The following is an 18,898-nucleotide window of genomic DNA, read 5'->3' as shown; positions in this document are numbered from 1 at the left end:
ATTGTAACTAAGAACTTGTGAGAGTCAATTGCTCAAAGAACCTCATGGATTTTGAAAATAAAGTATGAGGAATGTTGCTGCCTTCTAAGAAGGAATATTGATTTATTGCCTCTTGTGAAGCTGATTTGTTCCCACAATATAGTAACATAATATCAAAAAACTTCTTACATATTTGTGTGACATTCTTGCACTGGCATAGAAAAGCTGAAAAACCAGGAAATTTCAGATCTGGCTCTCTTTGCTGTATTTAGGTGGTGTACGTGGTGGTTATCTTTTCATTTTGCTGCAGTACAAAAGCTCTTTTGGGTATTCATACAGTGGTACGGTCTGTTCACTCATCTACAAAGAGCTTTTCCATGTGGAGCCATGGAAATGCTAGGGCTAATCTGGAGCTAAATACAATTCTGCATGGGCATAAACTACTGCTGGCATACAAAGATCTGACAGACTGTACAGGTCACATTTCATATACACATGACTATTCTCTGATATGATATTGCCCATGTCATAAATGCCACAGACTGGTCCAAGGATTACAGCATGAATAACAAAAAGGTTAACTGAACTTTCTTGCCCAAACTTGCTAACTCCTGGTGTGAAAATATAAATGAGGAACAACAGAAAAAACCCTACCTAAAATAACTCATCAAATTCTACATAGGCCAGGGAATCAAGAGAAATGAAGCTTGCTATAGACCAAAATGATGGATGGAATAAATTCTATTGTTCTGACCTACTCAGAGAAATATCCTGATGTAAACTCTCCTATATTTTTAATTCAGGAACTGTTCATTCTAATTCTATGCTTGGTACTGATAAGATTTGTGGAAATGCTCTCAGGTGACAAGATAATAAATAAGATCTGGGCTAAAATTAGAAAATTACACCTAAACATCAAACCAAATAACTAACAGGCCGGCAATGCAGCATATGCAAAGCTGGAGTAATGCTTTCACAGGGATAAACAGTGTGTAATAAACTTAAAGCTACACTAAGCAGTAATTTCTCTGTATTATCTAAATTATATGTGCAAAGACTTGATTTATGCATTTATGTCAATAAGTATGTGTCTGACTGTAAGGGAATTGCTTGCCTCTACTTTCAAAGTCTGACCTAGCTCATCTATATCTTTGACTAAAAAAATCTGAAGTATGCAACAGTCAACAAGATGACCAAACTGACTAGCTTTTTATTACCATTTAAACTTAACAAGCTGTTTAAATGTATATACTGTTCAAACATAACAAGCAATGCAAATAGCAAATGGTAAAAAACTTGGTCAGTTTTGCTAAAAAAGGCTAGTAATAGAGATGCAAGTTGCTTTAAGGCCACTTTGAAGGCATATGCCAGACTGCAAACTTTTGTTTGTTCCAGAGTACTCTCTTTGTGCCGTGTTGGCACTCAGATGCATTTATGCAATAAGCCCAAAGATGGTGTGAGAGACTCTTTTATAATACTTTAATAACTCAGTAGGAAAACTAACTTCAGTGAAGAAACCCCTGAGTAGGTTTCGGTTAATAATGTATTGTGTACTTCAGCAGCTGAATTCAACTTATTTATAAAAAAACTAAAAAAACTAAAAAATAAATCCATCTGGGAGGTGTCACACTTAAAATAGTTGCACAGAGACCACAGAACTAAGTGAAGAGGAAAAGATTTCTGTCAGCTGGCTCCCATAAGACAAACAAAGGTGGCATCCAAGTCCACAAAGTTGCTGTCTCACCCATGGCTCGGGTACGCGCTGTGTCTGCTGGGGAGGGGTAGGCAGTAGCAGCTACCACAGTTGGAATTTACCAGACCACAAATAAGTGAAACACAGTACCTTCTGGCCAAAAAAAAATTTAAATATTATTTGTCCTGCTCTACTTGGACCTATCTTTAAACTTTGGGACAGCCGATCTTATTTGGAGTGAAGCAAGTTAAGGAGAGCACACAGGAGTTCACCAAGCAGAACTAAATAGTCTCTGGCAAGGATGCAGCAGAGCTGCCGCTGGAAAAGGGTGTGCTCTACAGCCCTACCTTTAAACGTTTAACAAGCAAATGCTTCATTAAATTCCAATCACTTGTATTAGGCTCTATACATATTAAAATCCTGGTGCTGAACCCCAGTGATACCTCAGGTTTGTCCTCTCCTGAAACTCTAGAAATTTTACAGGCTGTACTACAGTTCCTGTCTCAATACACGCCGTAGCTACCAATATATCATGTGTTACCAGTGTTATTCCTGGCTATTAGTAAGACTAATCCAGATAACTCCATTTATGTCTCACAGTAGGCAAGCTATATGCTATATGTTTCAGCAAAACAGCCAAAGAAATCTCCATCACCAAACCCAGCAACATTCCCCCTTCCCAACATCTGGTTTAATTAATTGAGATGAAACATCTCTTTACCTTCCAGGGGCATCTCCCTTTTCATCAAACCAAACTTCTTCTCCAGAAACACCAATGAACGAGGATTTGAGAAGGAACTCCAAGAGCTTGCTGCCATCAATTGGCTTCATAGCATCACACAGCCCAACGTGTCCAGGGCAAAGGGAATGATGCATATTTTGTAGCCCATGAGCCATAGCATATATAGCATTAATGACAAATCCCATTTTACTGTCCTGCACATAATTTTCTTCTAGGCTCTCATTGCCTACAATAGTAAGAAAAAAGTGTTGTTATACACAAAGGTGAAATAACACGAAAATACGAAAAAGCAATAAGATATAAAAAAGGGATGTTATTATTTCTCTTATAAAGCTTTAGAAGCATAAACAAGGTGCCAGCCAGGGATTTTAATTAAATATAAAAAAAAAAAAAAAAAAAAAAAAACCAAACCAAACCACTTTTTTTTTCCCCAGAAATCTTTAATTCATTGAAAGTGAAACGCCTCATGAGAAAGCACCAGTTTAATCAAATTGTCAGCTTTAATTTGTTCTTTTTGGAATTTTTACTTGTCATTCCACAATGTTATTTATGCTAAGAAGGGTTAAACAGCCCAGCATCAGAATGATACATTTCAGCTAGAACAATTTTTAAAAGCAATTTGCTTGTAAATTTGACTTTTTGTCACATGTGAAGATTTTTTTTTTGAAATCTCATGTTTTTGAGGGCTAAGATAGCAATGTCACTTTCAGTGTTAATAAGCAAACAACCTAAATCAGCACCACTTCTCAAGTTATCAGAAATAATCATTTTAAGTAAAAGTAGTAGTAGATATGCCAATTTGGGATTGCTACAGGAAGCCAAACAAAGTTTGTAACACTAAAAGACTTTTTATGTAACTGCAGCATGAGCAGACACCGAAGTCTCTGTCCGTTGATCAGAAACAATGGGGCAGCGGAGGTTTTCCCCACACGTAGGTTTCAGCTCCCATCTGACGTGCAGGCACTACCAGAGGGTGCCATTTGCGGTTGCATTTCACATCAGACCCCACCGGGTCCCGGGCAGTTCCCCCGCTTCCCGTCATGAGCTGCTGAACACTGTCAGCGCCGACCCCGAGTCACAGCAGACCTGTGCTGCCAGGGTCCCGAGGGAGCTGGAGGTAAGAAACCTCCCCATTTTGTTTCTTTCCCCCTGAGTCATTCCATCACAATATGCTCCAAACTGCAAGATGCTTTTATCTGTAGACCTCCTACGTTACTCGGTGTTTAACAGGCATTTGCAATCCCGTTTCTGTTACTTTGTCTAAGTAACACCTTGTCTACGCTAGAGAAGTAGGATGTGTGAGAGACTAGGTGTTAACTGACACTTCTCAAATCCAGGTTGGAGAAGATAGTTGTCATTTTAATATGAAGAAAAGAGGAAAATCTACAACTTCACTGAAACTTTCAAGTCAAAAAATAGTTCCTTCCCCTAATGTAGATATCGTATGGCTTTCAAATCAAATCATGAAGACCATCCTTATATTTATCTTTGGAAAAGGCTCCCATTTGGTCAGTCTTCTCAGCTTGTTTGCCCTACAACTCAGAAAGGTCAACTGGGGATTCATTAGGATAGCTGAGATCTCAAAGGCAGGTATGTCTACGTTTCTTTCTCTGCGTCTTCCTCGCACAGGACACTCACTGCAACTGGGCAAGAAAGTCTTGCTTCAGCAACTGTTTTCCAGATGAGCTGAACATAGCTAGCAGTTGTGACGGTGAGTTAAAAAAGCGTTGTGAAAATAGCATAATCTGACTGAATGAGTTCACGTGCTCCTCTCACTGCCATACATTCACCACCAGCACCACCAAGCAAGGAGCAGCTAGAGAAATATTTCCCAGAGGCAACATATCTGCTACTTTCTTTGCAGGAGAAAGTTCATAGCTCCCATTCAAATCACATGAAACCAATGCCATTTAGATCCATGTTCAGAAACACAGAAAGAATAGAAACCTCATATGTAAGCTGACAGAATATTTACCCACGGAAGCAAGGAGTACGCCACTATACGTACCCTCACTTATGTACTGCTTATAGTACATACGGCATGGTCTAGACATTTGTTGCCTAAACATGTTAATGTGTGGTCTGTATATGCTATCTCTAGGTGTGTTTTATCTGCTGATTAGTCCCTTAGGATTAACACACTGTGAATTTATCACTGATTCTGCTTTCTTGTAGATAGAAAATGAACGTGTTCTCCATCCCTACATGGAAGAAAGGCAGAAAGCCCCTGAGCTCAGCACAGCAGTCCCCTCTTTCTTGTGAAGCTTCTAGGCAGCAAGTCATGGAATAGATCATAAAATGACTGATAGTGCATAGCACTCACTATCAACTGTTTTCCGCCTGAGAGTTTAACTCAGATACCTCCTCAATATCTTAATTAGTTAAAAAAAAAAGGAACGTAAACATCAGTGACACTTGCAGGAGATAATGACAGCATCCATATGCGTTTCCTGAGGCAAGCATTCATGTGGCTGCTGGAGGTAGAAAACTAAATGTAACAGAACTTGCAAATGTCTAAAAAGAGGCCATTTCCCTCAAGTATGTATTAAGTCAGAAAAGCATGCATTTGGTTTCTCATATTTCAATATAATATACATACCTCCAAAGATAATAAATATTTGATGGTGGGAGGATTTGCTTTTGACTAATTAGGAGTGAACATCTAGCTTACATTAAGGCTCCAAGCATATAGTTCCACACTGCAGAGGTGACAGCCTTAACGTCACCTATAGAAACAATTGTAGTGGAAAGCAACATGTGAAGCATCATATGGTGATGAATTATCTACAGATCAGTAATATAAACATCCCTATGTGTATATTTTCCAGTAAATCCAGCGTGAGAAGTCATGCTTTACCTAAACTTAACTTCCTGCAGTCAAAATCCATTTTATTTCATTTTCATCATTATAACTTATCAATATCCTTATGCATTTGAGCTTGTAAAAATTCACTTATGACAATCAGTAAGAAATGTGTGCTTCTTTTAAAATAAATGAAATCATGTTCAGCCAGAGACAAAACAGAGGCAATCAATGTTCAGTTATGTTTTCATAGGACAGCTTTTCAATAAATGTAAGAACTATATTATGTTGTTATGGGGCTTCTCTGTAAAGTTGTATTTTTCCTCAGTAGGTCTTTGAAATGTAAACAAGAGCAAAGCAAAACTCTGGACTGTGAAACTTTTATTCTTGCTTCCTCTCTCACCCTTTGGAAAAAATACCTTTGATCTACAATGACTAATTTGAACATTAGGGTTTATTAACATTAAAAATAGAAAAAATATTTTGTTAGCTTTCTTACTTTTTTTATTTTAGGGACCTTAGCTTTCACTAAGCAAAGGAAAATTGTACGTCATGTGAGTACTGGATTAATTGCAGTCACTCAAATTAGGCCATTACTATTTTGAATGACCTTGAAGATTTCAGGTGTCCTAAATTTCATACTTACTTATTTTTGTGTTGGATGCAATGCAAATCTTCCTTTAATAATTTCATTTTAACAGTTCCTCAATAGTCTGGGTCATTTTTTTCTTATCACGGTTTTGGTTTTAGTCTTTGTTCCTGTCAGTCAATCTTAAAGCTTAAAACAAAAAACTAAACAAAAAAACCCCAGACACCACACCCTGGCTGTACACAACTGAGAAATGCTCCTAAAACTGCTAAAAGTAATACCTAAGTGGAAGGGGAAGGAAGAGAAGACAGACCAAAATTTCATGAAACTCACTGTAAGTTTTTCCTTTTACTGTAATGTGCCTCACATCTAACTAATATGAGCTTCAGCTCAGTGCTGAGAAGGACCTGAATGTAAAGCAACCATGAATTTAGTCTAGTGCCTTTGCTGTGACATCGGTGTGGGGCTAACAGTGCTCTCAAGAGCAGAGTGGGTACTTGTGCAAATCCCACTTGACAAACTGAAATTAAGAAAACTATACTATCAGACTTATGGCTAAAAATGAGTTAACTTTCATCTATAAAGTAAAGATAGGAAAAGTCTATGTTAATATTCAAGAAGAAATTACGCACAAAGGATTACTCATTTGCAGTCCTCAGGCTAGGGCAGGAAAGAATTTGGGATGGAAAGAAATGTAAAAACATTTTGGTTGGGGAATCTGATCAATACCTAGCCAGTTGGTAAATTTTGAACAAACACACACATTTGATAAAGAACACAGTCTGTTCACAGATGACTCTTGATTAGAATAAAAAGCCAAAATCTGTTTAATAAAATTGTTATAAATGATAACATTTCATCTGGAATAGGCAGATAGTTTTATGGTTTGTTACTAACTGTCATCTGCTGAATATTCAAGGTCACATAAAAAGAGCTGTTGTTGTCTTGGTCCAGTTAGCAACTATTATGAGAGCTATCATCTTTTCTGGTGGTCCTGACAGAGGTCTGAAGGTCTTAGAAATTGTATATACTGCCTTCTTTAGTTGTAGCAGTTAGAAATTGTATATACTGCCTTCTTTAGTTGTAGCAGTTAGAAATTGTATATACTGCCTTCTTTAGTTGTAGCAGTCCTTCCCAGGATTGATATGCTTTGTGGGTAGGCCATATGAGATTTTAGCTGTTGCGAGTTACAACATGGTGATGGTTACATTCAATATGAGTGTTCATTTAAGCAAAAAAAATTATTCTGGAAGCACAATCGAGGCTAAATTTTGCTGGGAAGACGAAATAAAAGAAATCTCCCATACTTGGGCTGTGTGTGTAACAACTTGGCACAAAGCCATGCCAAGATGTAGAGAGGGCTCCCCCAACAAAATGCCAGGTGGCAGAACATGGGTTACACCATGAACTGGCAGAGCAGTACCCAGGCTTGCAGCAAATGCCCATATGCATTGGAGAAATCACGGAGGCAGATTTCTTATGCTCTCCCTCAGTCCCAATGTACACCGCCTTAACCACAGGGTGGTCAAACACTGGAACAGGCTTCCTAGAGCGGTGGTTGATGCCCCAAGCCTGTCACGTTTAAGAGGCATTTGGACAATGCCCTTAATAACATGCTTTAACTTTTGGTCAGCCCTGAAGCGGTCAGGCAGTTGGACTAGATAGTCATTGTAGGTCCCTTCCAACTGAACTGAATTTAAAAAAAAAACCAACAAAACAAAAGAACCCCCAACGACTCTGAGCAAACGTGCCCATCTTGCTCTGTACAAGTTTGTGTAGAGATGTGCTAGTAGTGTAGCATGTCCTTGGAAAACAATGGAAGTCACGTATCTTGCAGCGTCTCACATTAGAGAAGACCTGACAAACTTTGACCACAACAAATTTGTGTCATAGGATCTTGCAAGGAGCAGGGCAGAAGGCCAACAAGATGAACTGATCAGTCATTTCAAATCTGAGTCCCTAAAGGTAAGAGCTAAAGATTATATTGGCAACTAAATGACACAGGAAAGGTGATGAACAGACTTGTGATTTTAGTGGAATTGTAGGATATTTGGCTTCTTCGAAAAATTATAGTACTTTCATTTGGATGCTTAACTATCTAATTATGGTTTTATCTTTGGACACATAGGAAAGAAAATGCAATCAATGCTACATTTCTCTTGTCACCAATTCCTTGAAATAATTTTTTTTCTATTTTATTTAGTAATGGCTAATCCTCTAACTAACCATGCCAAACTAAGATTCTGTGAAATTATTTTTGCAAAGGGTTTCATTTGGTTAAACTAATTTGCCGTTATTGGTTCAGATATTTTACAAATACTGCCAGTTCACTCCCTCTTACATTCTATTTATATCATCTCTTACATTATCTAACAATAAAGATAACAGCAAAATTATTTAACAAATTTCACTTTAAGGCACTGCAAAATGAATAACGCAGATAATAATGTCTCTAAATGTAATTATTATAATGATGGTGTGCTCAAAACTTGCGCACTAACTAGCTTTTTCTCTTCATATTACCTTCTTAATAACAAATGCATTCTGTTCATTAATATTGTATGGCTGAATGAAATCCTCACCTCTTGATGGTATAAAGAGGACTTTTATTCATGCCACTGCCCCCATTATGTCCAAATGTAAGTCACAGGCAACAAGTCAGATTAGTAAAAGTCAGTTATTCTATATGAAAACATCCAAACACCCATCTCTTGCAGCCCACAATCAAATATACAGCTACAAGAATTTCTGAAGTTGTGTTCTGAAGTGAAGTTCCAGAAGTAACTGCCTGTTTTCCAGTCAATTCCAGCTGTAGCTGACTGCCTATGAGGGAAAGGCCGGGAAATGCTACCTGCTGACCAGAGCAAGCAATTGTGGATCAGGGCTGCAGGCTTCACTTCTCGTGGGCTGTCTCAATGACCTTGCTGTCTCTATGTGCAAGCTAATGTGACCACAAACAATTTGTGGAAAAATGATTTAATTTTTGTGCGTTTTACTGAGCCAAAAGAGGGTCAGAAAAAAGAGATATTGTTTCAATCTCAGTTAAAAAATGATTTGTAATTTTCATGAGACAGAATGATAGGCTGAAAAATTTGTCACAGACCATAATAAATGCTTCATTCAACCTACAACAAATAACCCCATCATGGTAAATTATTGTTTCTTGTATGGCTTCTGCTCCCAGGAAACCAGTTATTATACTGTTTTCAAACAAAAGCGGACCATATGTGTAATGGTTACCCCTTCACTTCCTACTTTGACATCTGCATCTTTGCAGCAGGGAGGCAAGCTCAAGAGGCACCTAATACAGTGAAAGAGAGGATAGTAGAAGAGCTATCAAAAAGACACAGGGTAACTCAATTCCCATTGTATGTGAACTATTTGACCGGATGAAGCTCCACTACTTGTCAGGTAAGGGTGAGGAAGGATGTATTATTTAAGAAACAGGATCTTCCCTTAGCTGCCTCTTGAACATCATGTCACCAGTCTATAGAAAATAATGCAGCACTCTATACAATTGCAAGTTGCTCTGCCCTTTGGCAAGAAGAGAGGAAGCAGAGCTTTCACTGGAGCAGCTAAAAGGAAGGAATATCTTAGAATATGCAGGTTCTACACCAGATTTCAAAACACGCTGATAAACATTTGACATCTTACAGTACTCATGAAGCAATAAATGGAGTTCACAGGGTTGCAGACTTCATTTTCAGGATGTCATTAAATCAGAAAGGTTTCGCTTCCATTCTTCAAATGGTTTTTATTTCCCCAAGCAAAGAGATTCAATTCCTGCAATTATATTTGATGTATTTTTCCCTGAAAAGCTAGGATACAATTACAGTTACCAGTTGAGATACCCTGCTATTTTCTTTCTGAGCATGGGGAAATCTATGGGTCTCGCAGATACTACTGCTTTGTTACATCTAGTGAAAGTTGCTTTTTAATTAGGATTAGTGTACTTCTACTCTTGTATAAAACTACAGAGAGAAGTGAAAGCCATTCAAAAGGTGGGCATTCAGCAGAAGCTCCTCAAAAATTTGCACTAGAATTCTCTAAGGCACTGACAGGATGCTGATTGCAACAATATTTGTATGCAATGGGTTATTTATTTTCACTAGCAAAGTTGGTGAAATTTCTTCTCCTGGAATAAACTTGATGTTGAATTTAAAAGGGTTTGGGGTTTTTTTTACTTACTTTTACCACCATATCTTTCACAGATGTCAACTCAATGGCTAAAGGAAACCAAAACATGAATTCAGCCATCAAGGCACAGGTTCTCCTTCATTTCAGATGGCTAATACCTAAACTTTAGAAGATTAGTCCCCTTTTTAGATACACCACCAGTGTCTTCAGTTTCATTGTCTGTTTTTGTAAGGATCCCACAGTACTCTTCAGTGTTTGAAAAGAAGTGTCTTCCTTTTGTCTCTCCCTGCGTGTCAGAAGCAGTCGGCAAAGATTTTAATTAAATTTACTTTCTTGGTTCTCCATACCATGTTATGTAAGCACATTAGGGCTTTAAGAGCTTAGTGTCAAAGACTCCGGAATGAGGCTAGCATATACAAATATAACAGTGCCACAGCGAAGCTGAAAAATTACGAGGAGAAATGACTGCACAAGCTGCTGACTCACTCATTAATCAGATGCAGGGGCAGTCTCAGACTCCCTAAGTGCTGGGCAAGAGAAAGGGGACTGAACAGTGCTGCCAGCCCTACGCCACGTCTGAACTCGCAGGTCCAGCCCATCCACCACACAACTTGGGAGCAAACCGAAAGGAAACTGATCTCTCTACCTGCTCCTATATTTCCCAGTCTGCAAGCTTTGCTTAGCAGACACAAGAGTTTGAAGCTCGCTTCCCCTCCTTGCCCTTTCTGCCTCTCCCTGTGGACATTCAGACTCTCACAACTATATGACTCCAGGAAAAGCAGATTTAAGATGTAAACACCAAGTGACAATGCACATAACTCATGCTCACGCTGTGTGAGATGGCAAAGCTGTGTGCGAATGTGCCTGTGCCCAAGAGAGCAGAGAGAGCTTTCCCCTTACATCTCTTTTCTAGTGACCCAAGGGAGCTAAGCAGGGGATGAGAAGACTGTCATTTCCCAAAGGCTGGCTGCAGCTTCAAGTGAATGCGAAGATGGGGCATGCCTGATGTCTGTACGTGACAGTGCTGGGGCAAGCAGGCAGCGCACGTCTGGGTGAGATATTATATATTCACAAACACTCCCAGCTGATGTGCAATGCTGCAGCCCCTCTCTGCCTTTGGAAGAGACTAGAGGGAAGCTGGAGGCCTTTGCAGCAGCTGGCAGCATGGCTTTGCCAGCACTGCGTCACCGGAGCGGGAGGCAGGTGAGCGCAAAACAGGCCTGCGGTGGAGAAAGAGTTCCTTTTCCCCTTCTCCATACATCTGCATCGCTTGCTCCCTCTCTTGTGTTGGCTAGCAGTAAAAGAAAGGACTCGAAGGGAAATACAATGCACCATTTAAGGGCCGTGCTAACAGCACAGCTGGCTGCATGCCAGCCACCCCAGGAGAGGGCTGTCTCTTCCTTCACTAGGCTGCTCCTGGCAAGGTGTAGCTCTGTACCATCACAGGTTTGCAATCTACACAGTTGTTCCTACACAATTATAATTCCTATCAGTGAGAACTGAAAGAAACCGGTCACAGAGTTGAAAAGTTGCAAGAATACGTGTCCACAGAAAGTAGTTATAGCAATAGGAAAAAGAGCAGGAAACTGGATAACAAGCAGAGAACTTCCTCTACAAGTTAGTGTATATGGCACATGCTGTTAAATGCAGGTCTGGAGAGATCCACTTATAGCAGATGGCTTGACAGAAGCTCACCAGCCTAATAAAGCTCCTGTACAGAATGACAGTATGGCCTGAAGCCTTTGTGTTTCTTTCCAATGGGCTAAAATTCTTCATAAGGAATTTTACTTAGGAAAAAAACTAGGGTTTGTGGCCGTATGAGGATGATTTGCTGAGATACTTTCTCCTCTAAACAAGCCTGCAAGCTGGTGTTTGAAACCTCTGCTGTACATATCCACTGCTATAAGCTGTTAAAAGCTTGGCAGGAAATTTTAGCATTGCTTCTCTTTGTTCCTAGCTTTTAGTGGAATGTTCATGATAAAATAGTTCTGAACTGAAGACTGTTTTTTAATGAAATAGAAACTGAAGGATATACTGAGTATAGCTCAGCATAGGGTAAAAAAACCAGCCCCCTTCAAAACAAAAAGAAAGATCCACACTTGTGATATTTGTATGTGTTCCTGCAATGCAATCAGCTTGAGAAATACAATTCACGGAATGTCCAACAGCGAAGGAACATAACCAAAAATTGACAAGAAGGTTAAGTTTTAAGGTTATTGATTACCTCATTTTGGCTATTATCTTAATTCTTGTCCTTTGGAATTAATAGACCGGAAAACAACAGAAGAAAATAACTGTCCCTATTTAAGATAAATCAATTTCTGTATCTTGGACTCCCAGGCAAACACAGTTCGGTATCAGTTCAAATGGTTTGAAATGAAACATGACTTTGTATTTATCTGCCATCCTTTTCGTGGCTGCATTCATGCACCAAACTGGGACTATACTTACAACTACCATAATGCACATAAAATTAGGAACATTCATTATTATGCACATTCTAATGAAGTTGTTTGGAATTAACTCCAACATGAAGCAAGTAAGCTGTAAAGATATTTAACCTACTTGATGATCATAAAAGAAATCAATAATTGTCCCTTCTAGCTTATGGAAATTCATCCCCAAATAAAATACTGTGATCACTTCTTGGAAGACTCATGGAACTGACTGCTAATCTGGCACAGAATGACAGTGGCTTGTTAGTACCTACAGTCAAATACCCAAATGTAATAATCAAGGCTAGAAATCTATAAAACTTTGCCTGTGATTCTGAACTTGAGAAATCCATCAAGTCGGAAGCAGTTTAGGCTTAAAAAAATCTACTCTAATTGAGATGGTTAGGACATAACATTAAATGACATGTTCATTCTAGAAACAGGCAACAAAGAAGATAATCTGAAGTGATTCCAATGCCTTTCTCAGAGACAGAGAGTAATTATTATGAGAGCTTGACAAATAATTATTATGATTAATTTGTTTTTCTTAAAAGCTGGACTGTGTACAAACTGCCTGCAAAATGACCACAACATGTTCTATTATTTATTTGAAATTATTATTTAACTTCTGCAGCAAGACATTATTTCTCAGCTCCTATTTTAATTAGAAATGAATATTTCATCTTATAAACAGGAATAAAATATGCCAGCTGAGGTTTTTTTTGTTCCTTGATTGAATGGTTTGTACATGTAATCAGCAGACACTGATTTCAAATCCTAATACAGCATTCAAAATCCATCTTATTATTTCATTAGCTGACTAAAATTTAATGCTGACAAAGACATTTGAACGGTCAATCTCAGTATTTGCATTTAAAGGACATAGGCAATAACAGTTATTTTAATGGAAGATTCACAAACAGGGTGAATGGAAAGGAGGGCTTTTGCCCTGACTGATCCTGGTCAGAGGCCACACTCTGATCTGGCTTCATGATCCCCCAGTCCCAATTTATTCTTCGACTTTCATTCTTTCTTTTTTTTTTTAATTATTTTCTCTTTTTTTCTTCTGTCCCCTTTCCTGGGAATGACAACAGGGAATTCAATTTGTTACTCTTACTGTGTGTCCTGTAGCTTCTTCTGTCACTCCCAGTCCAACAATAAACTATCTCTGAGCCTGTCTCAGACTCTGCAGGGTCCTACAAATGCCCGTGCTCCCAAAGCCTCAGGCACCATTTTAATGCAATTGGTTATTATCACAGAGATCTTGGATGTGCCTGCTTCTCCTGCTTTCTTTACAGCCTTCCTCCAGTGCCATCCTGGATCCTGACCCAGTCTCTCTAAGGACAGGATTCCACAGAGCCCATTTTCTACATGACCTGAACTCCTGTGGAGAAACAATTAAAAAGAAAGAAAACCCAACCTTCAGTCTTCCCCACTCCCTCAGGTAACTACATAACCTTGCTGCCTTATTCACACACTCCATTAAAGACAGATTTAGAACAACTATTCTTAACAGATCTGTTATTTGGAACAAGTCTAGCAGATAATATGTTGCTGCTACTCTTACATGAGACAAGAATGAATACACTTTAAATCAAATTCATTTATGAATGTAAAGAAATATTTGCAGAGTTTTGTGTTATTTGGTTCGCTTTATTTGTGCTTTTCACTCTTAATTTAAAAAAAAAAAAAAAAAAAGCTGAGTCAGATACCCTTACAGATATCCTATTATAACACACAATGATGGAAAAATGAAAAGTACAGGAAATAGGACTGATTAAATTTCAAGTGTCATGCTTTTCATATGAAGCCTAAGACTTTATCTGAAAGAAAGAGACAGAACTCAGTAATTGCACTGCAGCTTTCAGAACATTAACCACCTTAGATACTTAAATTAGGAACCTGAATACATATTCAGGCACCTAATTAACTGACTTGATTAATACCTGAACTTCTCTAGCTGCTGTTGACTTCCACGGGAATTATGGGAGATCAGTACCCTTAAAAATGAGGCCAGTTTATCTAGGTCTCACAGCATGCACTTCAGGAGCCTAATTTTGGGTATCTTCATCAGGCAATGCTGGTTCAGAGTTGAAAATAAACAACCTTCATATTAACCATAGAATGTATTGCCACTGAATGGGGCAAATAAGTTTACAGAAATTTAGTCCCAGTGCATGTTAAATATTCGGCACCAGTACAACACCCAAAACTATTAGTCAGGGTCTTTAGATCAGAGTGGAAAAATAGGATGAAAAGAACACATATTCATACACATATTCATACACATATTCATTAGCCTATCTTCTCTGGACATCTGTGCTCCTATCTAGCATGGGGACAGCAAATGGAATAAATCACATAAGCTCTTTTCCATCCACTGATCTACACCTGTAAACATTTAAGTACTAGCTCATGGTTGTCAGTATACAGGCATGAGATCCTGAGGACTTCAAAGATATGAGTCAATATCCATGTTAACATCAGACCAAGTACTCCCCTCGTGGTAGGATACGAGCCCATGGCTGGCAGGACCAGACTAGCTGCCCTAACTGGTCTTTTTCTATTTTAAATTCCAGTGGTTCTGTATGAGTCTGAAGAATAGCCAGGAAAGATATCTAATATTTATCATGCTTTAAAACACTATTGATTTAAAATGGGTTTCAGAATTCTTGCATGACAGTGTACCACCCATCAGCCAGTACTATAGGTTTTCTTTTTCTTTTATTGTTATTCTAAAAGAACAAACCACTTCTTTCTCAACTTCTGTTCTTATTGTTAAGGTGGTGTTAAGAACACCGGCATTATGCCCAAGTATAACTCAATATGAACACCAAAGTATCTCATTTCTGCAGAAATAATCTCCTTCCAAATTTCTCCTTTTCCAAGTTTACTGTTGGTTTTGCATTAGGTTTTGTTGGGGTTTTTTTTGTTTTTTGTTTTTTGTTTTTTTTAAATAGACCATATTGTCACACAAGAAACCTTCTGTCTGAAGGGATAGCCTCCTGGAAGCACATGGCTGCATGCTGATGGGGTGGATTTCACGTGCAACATGAGTAATCGCTGCGCGCCCAGACTACACAGCAGCCCTGCAGCCATGCAGGTGCTCTCGGAGACTCCCCTTGCTTCCCGGGATCAAAGGCAGCTGCTCTGGAGCTGAGGAGCAAAGTGGCCTCTGCCACCCTAACTAGTGCCTAGCTGGACCATGTTATAATTTAACAGAGCACACTCATGGTTTTTGGTTTAAATTAAGCGTAGTTTTCAAATGGTTGTTAGGAGGATCCAAATGTTCTCTTGTAACCCTTGCAATGCACAATACATTAATTGCAAATACACAGATCACAAAGATCTACTTCATTTTCCCCTTAACTGGACATATGCCCAGAGCTGTGTTCAAGTACAGTATCGCAAAAAAGATTCATTCTAAAGCTAAGCTAAGATTAGAAGCTTCTGAGTGATGTCTGCATGAGGACAATGCATTGCTGATTAGCAGCAAACTAGAGCTAAGCAAATCAGAAGATAAAATAAGTAACCCTAATCTTTATTCGCACATTCAATTCAATAGAAAAACAGAAGCAGGATTCTTTCAGATCTGAAAGAATTTTAAAAGCATTCATTTTAGCACACCTCCTTTTTTCCTGGGTGTAGCCAAATGTGGCAATGTAGGAAAAAAGGCTATCCAGCCCAGCCAAACCCAAATTACTGAAGTACTTGCCATCTCACAAGTAAATGGGCCCTTGTGATGTGAATTTTTAGGCAAAATAAACCTGGAAAAACAGGCAGAATAAACTGGCCTTTGCAGAAAGTAGACAGGATGCTGCATAGCATGATGTGTAGAGTGCTATTGCTTTGAAGAGAACAGCCCTGATCTTCCATCCCTATAGAGCTGAGCCTGAATCCAGAGCTAAATTAAAGGTTCAAACTTGCAGGTTCCTCCAAAACTGCTTTCTATTATATGAATCTCAAAAATCTGAGCTAAAGGAAACCTTTGGAAATCATCTTGTCTCACACCTTGCTGTGCTGCAGTGGCCCTCTCTGGCTCAGCCAGCAGCCCAGCCTAGCTGCAGTAGCTGTTTTCATTATTTTTCCCTAGTTCCCTCCACACTAGCAGACTCCTGCGCTCCCCCAGACCTCCCAGTATGAGCGGGAAAGCAGAAGTTTATTCTGGCAGCGCTACTCTTTGGAGCACACACCTTCCATCAGATTATTCTCCTTATGGATACCAATGCAGCTTATTCTGAGTAGGAAAGTGTGTGATTTGTATGGTTCAATTTTACTACTCAGGCTACTAATTTATTGTTCTTTATGCCACTGCTTGCTCAAGCTCTATGAAGAGGAAACTATTTATTTTAAGAACTCTATTGGATATTTTTCAGAAAATATCCTTGTGCACAAAGGGTATCTTTGGGCTGTAGCTAGACTTGTGCGAGTGTATGGGTTTGCGCCTACACATGTTAGCCTCTACTGTATCTCCTTTTCACTTGCATTTATTGGGTAATGCTGGCAGTAATGACAATCCGTAAAATTGCAAGCTGAGTTTAAAAACTTTCCACCTACAGGTAAATGAGGAAAGGGAAGATACGATCTAATAAAAGACCAGAAGGGCTGACAGAAGGCAGTTGGCCCTGTTTTCAGATCAGTTACTTGTGTCATTTCATCTGGTTTACTCACTGATTTGGTTAAATACTTATATGTAGGCTAATTGTTCTGATGCGTGACCTGCACAAACAATTCATTTCTAGGAACAAGTAAATTAATTTTAATTGTGTGCTTTTGTCCTCACCACGCTCCCGACACAAGTTGAAAGCACCTGTGACAGTCTCAGCAGTCGTTCTGCAGGCACAGGAGACAGGAGCCCCGAGGAGGTACAAGGGAGCATGATTCACGTGTCCTGTTCCTTTGCAGCACCATCGGTTTATTCGTGTAATGGAGAAGGCTGAATGTCACAAACCTACCCAAGGATTGTTTTAATCCCAGAAGTGGAAACTTTGACTGTTAAAACCCACAGTGGAAAAATGTAGGTGTTAATATTAGATTCAGAAAACTTTTTTCATATCCTGCTGTAAGATGTATATGTTCTGCAAATTGTCTTCTATGCTATTTACAAAGGTATATGTATACTGCTTCTTTCCTTTACTTGATGATGATCTCATCTTTTCATGGATCCCAAAAGAAGAAAAATATTTATTGTTATTGTATTTTGATTGACAGCCTGGTTTAAAAGTATTTTTGGAAATATAAAATATTAGATAAATGTAGCTGCTTTCTTCCAAACACAGAAATAAGCTAGAAGCAAATGAACAAAAAAACCCTGGCCATAGATAATGTCTTATCTGAATAATTCATGTGGTTTATCACAGACAAGCACATTATTAATCTTCCTCTTCTTTAAGCCTTAAAAGCTGTCTGTAACCTTGCCTGGGAAATAAAATGAGACTACAGCTCTCTTATCTGCTGCAAAAAAGCCTTGACTAAAAAGCGTAGCAACTAGAGTTCTTTCAGACAAGTTGTCCCTAATAGGCTTCATTCTAGGTGCCCACAAAATTGAGATCAGTTTTGATCACTACTGTGGGATGAATCCTAGGATCTCCTGCCTCATACTGAAGACAAAGAGAGTGACACAGGACTCAGCTCCTTCTCTACTGCAGGTACCTTGTGTATATAATGGCAGGGTTAGGGAGGGTGAGTCACAGGATACATAAAGTACAATAGCTTGATTCTTTCTTCAAGAGCTTATGAATGTATCTCCTACATACCACACAGGTGATTTACAAGCAGTGACTGATCTGGCAGAGTGTGCGCTCAGGCTATTGTCTTATAATTAACTTTTCTGACCTATTGTAGTGAAAGTAGTTCCTACTATAGGAGCTTCTGCTGATGCAAAGTCTCATGGGGCAGGTGGTGCATGGGGGAGCTTTGCAGATGTTGAGATTAAAGGAACATTCTCAAAGAAGCACCTATGAGCACCTCTGACACAGCAGAATGATCCCTAATAATGTCTGCTGGATCTAATTTGTCCAACTCGCAACATAACCTGAAACACTCTGAAAACCACTCAGATCAACTTTCACTGGAAATGCATTCACCCTTTCAGCAAAGTGTAGAAAAAACAAGTACATGTCCTGGAGTACTTTGTCCACTGATAAGAGAAAATGAGGGCCCCATGTTATCTCATATAAATTCCTCAAAACTAAGGTGGGTCTTGAGAAAAAAATCCTTAAGAGAAGCTCTGAACTACATTACTGGTGGACTGGATGTAGTCTGAAAGATGCATTAGCCAAGCACAAAACTGTCTGAGGATGGCAACAGGTCAGCCATCAGTCTTCTATCTTCCTATCTGGTGCAATAAGTGCAATCAAGGAGAACTTCACAGACAAATACAGGAAAACAAACATCATGACAGGCATGAGTAGAGGCTCTGTAGATCTTCTAAAAAGACGGTATTATCCTATGTCAGAAAAAAACCCAACCTCGCTAAAACTATAAGGACGCTGTCTATGTCTGGATGAGATAAAACCAG

At 39.0% G+C, this 18,898-nt stretch overlaps 1 protein-coding gene across 4 annotated transcripts in view; it reads right to left on the bottom strand.

Annotated features, from left to right (window-relative positions):
- GRM1 (glutamate metabotropic receptor 1) overlaps positions 1 to 18,898 on the bottom strand; it is a 195,752-nt gene that overhangs the window by 44,755 nt on the left and 132,099 nt on the right. For all 4 annotated transcript variants that reach the window (XM_030023256.2, XM_030023258.2, XM_030023259.2 and 1 more), the window contains exon 5: positions 2,394 to 2,640. In XM_030023256.2, the coding sequence (XP_029879116.1) occupies positions 2,394 to 2,640 (247 nt within the window). The remainder of the gene's footprint in view (positions 1 to 2,393; positions 2,641 to 18,898) is intronic.

The sequence above is a fragment of the Aquila chrysaetos genome, chromosome 8, assembly GCF_900496995.4.
Source record: "Aquila chrysaetos chrysaetos chromosome 8, bAquChr1.4, whole genome shotgun sequence".
Taxonomy (NCBI): Eukaryota; Metazoa; Chordata; class Aves; order Accipitriformes; family Accipitridae; genus Aquila; species Aquila chrysaetos.
This window is presented reverse-complemented; position numbering and strand designations above follow the sequence as displayed.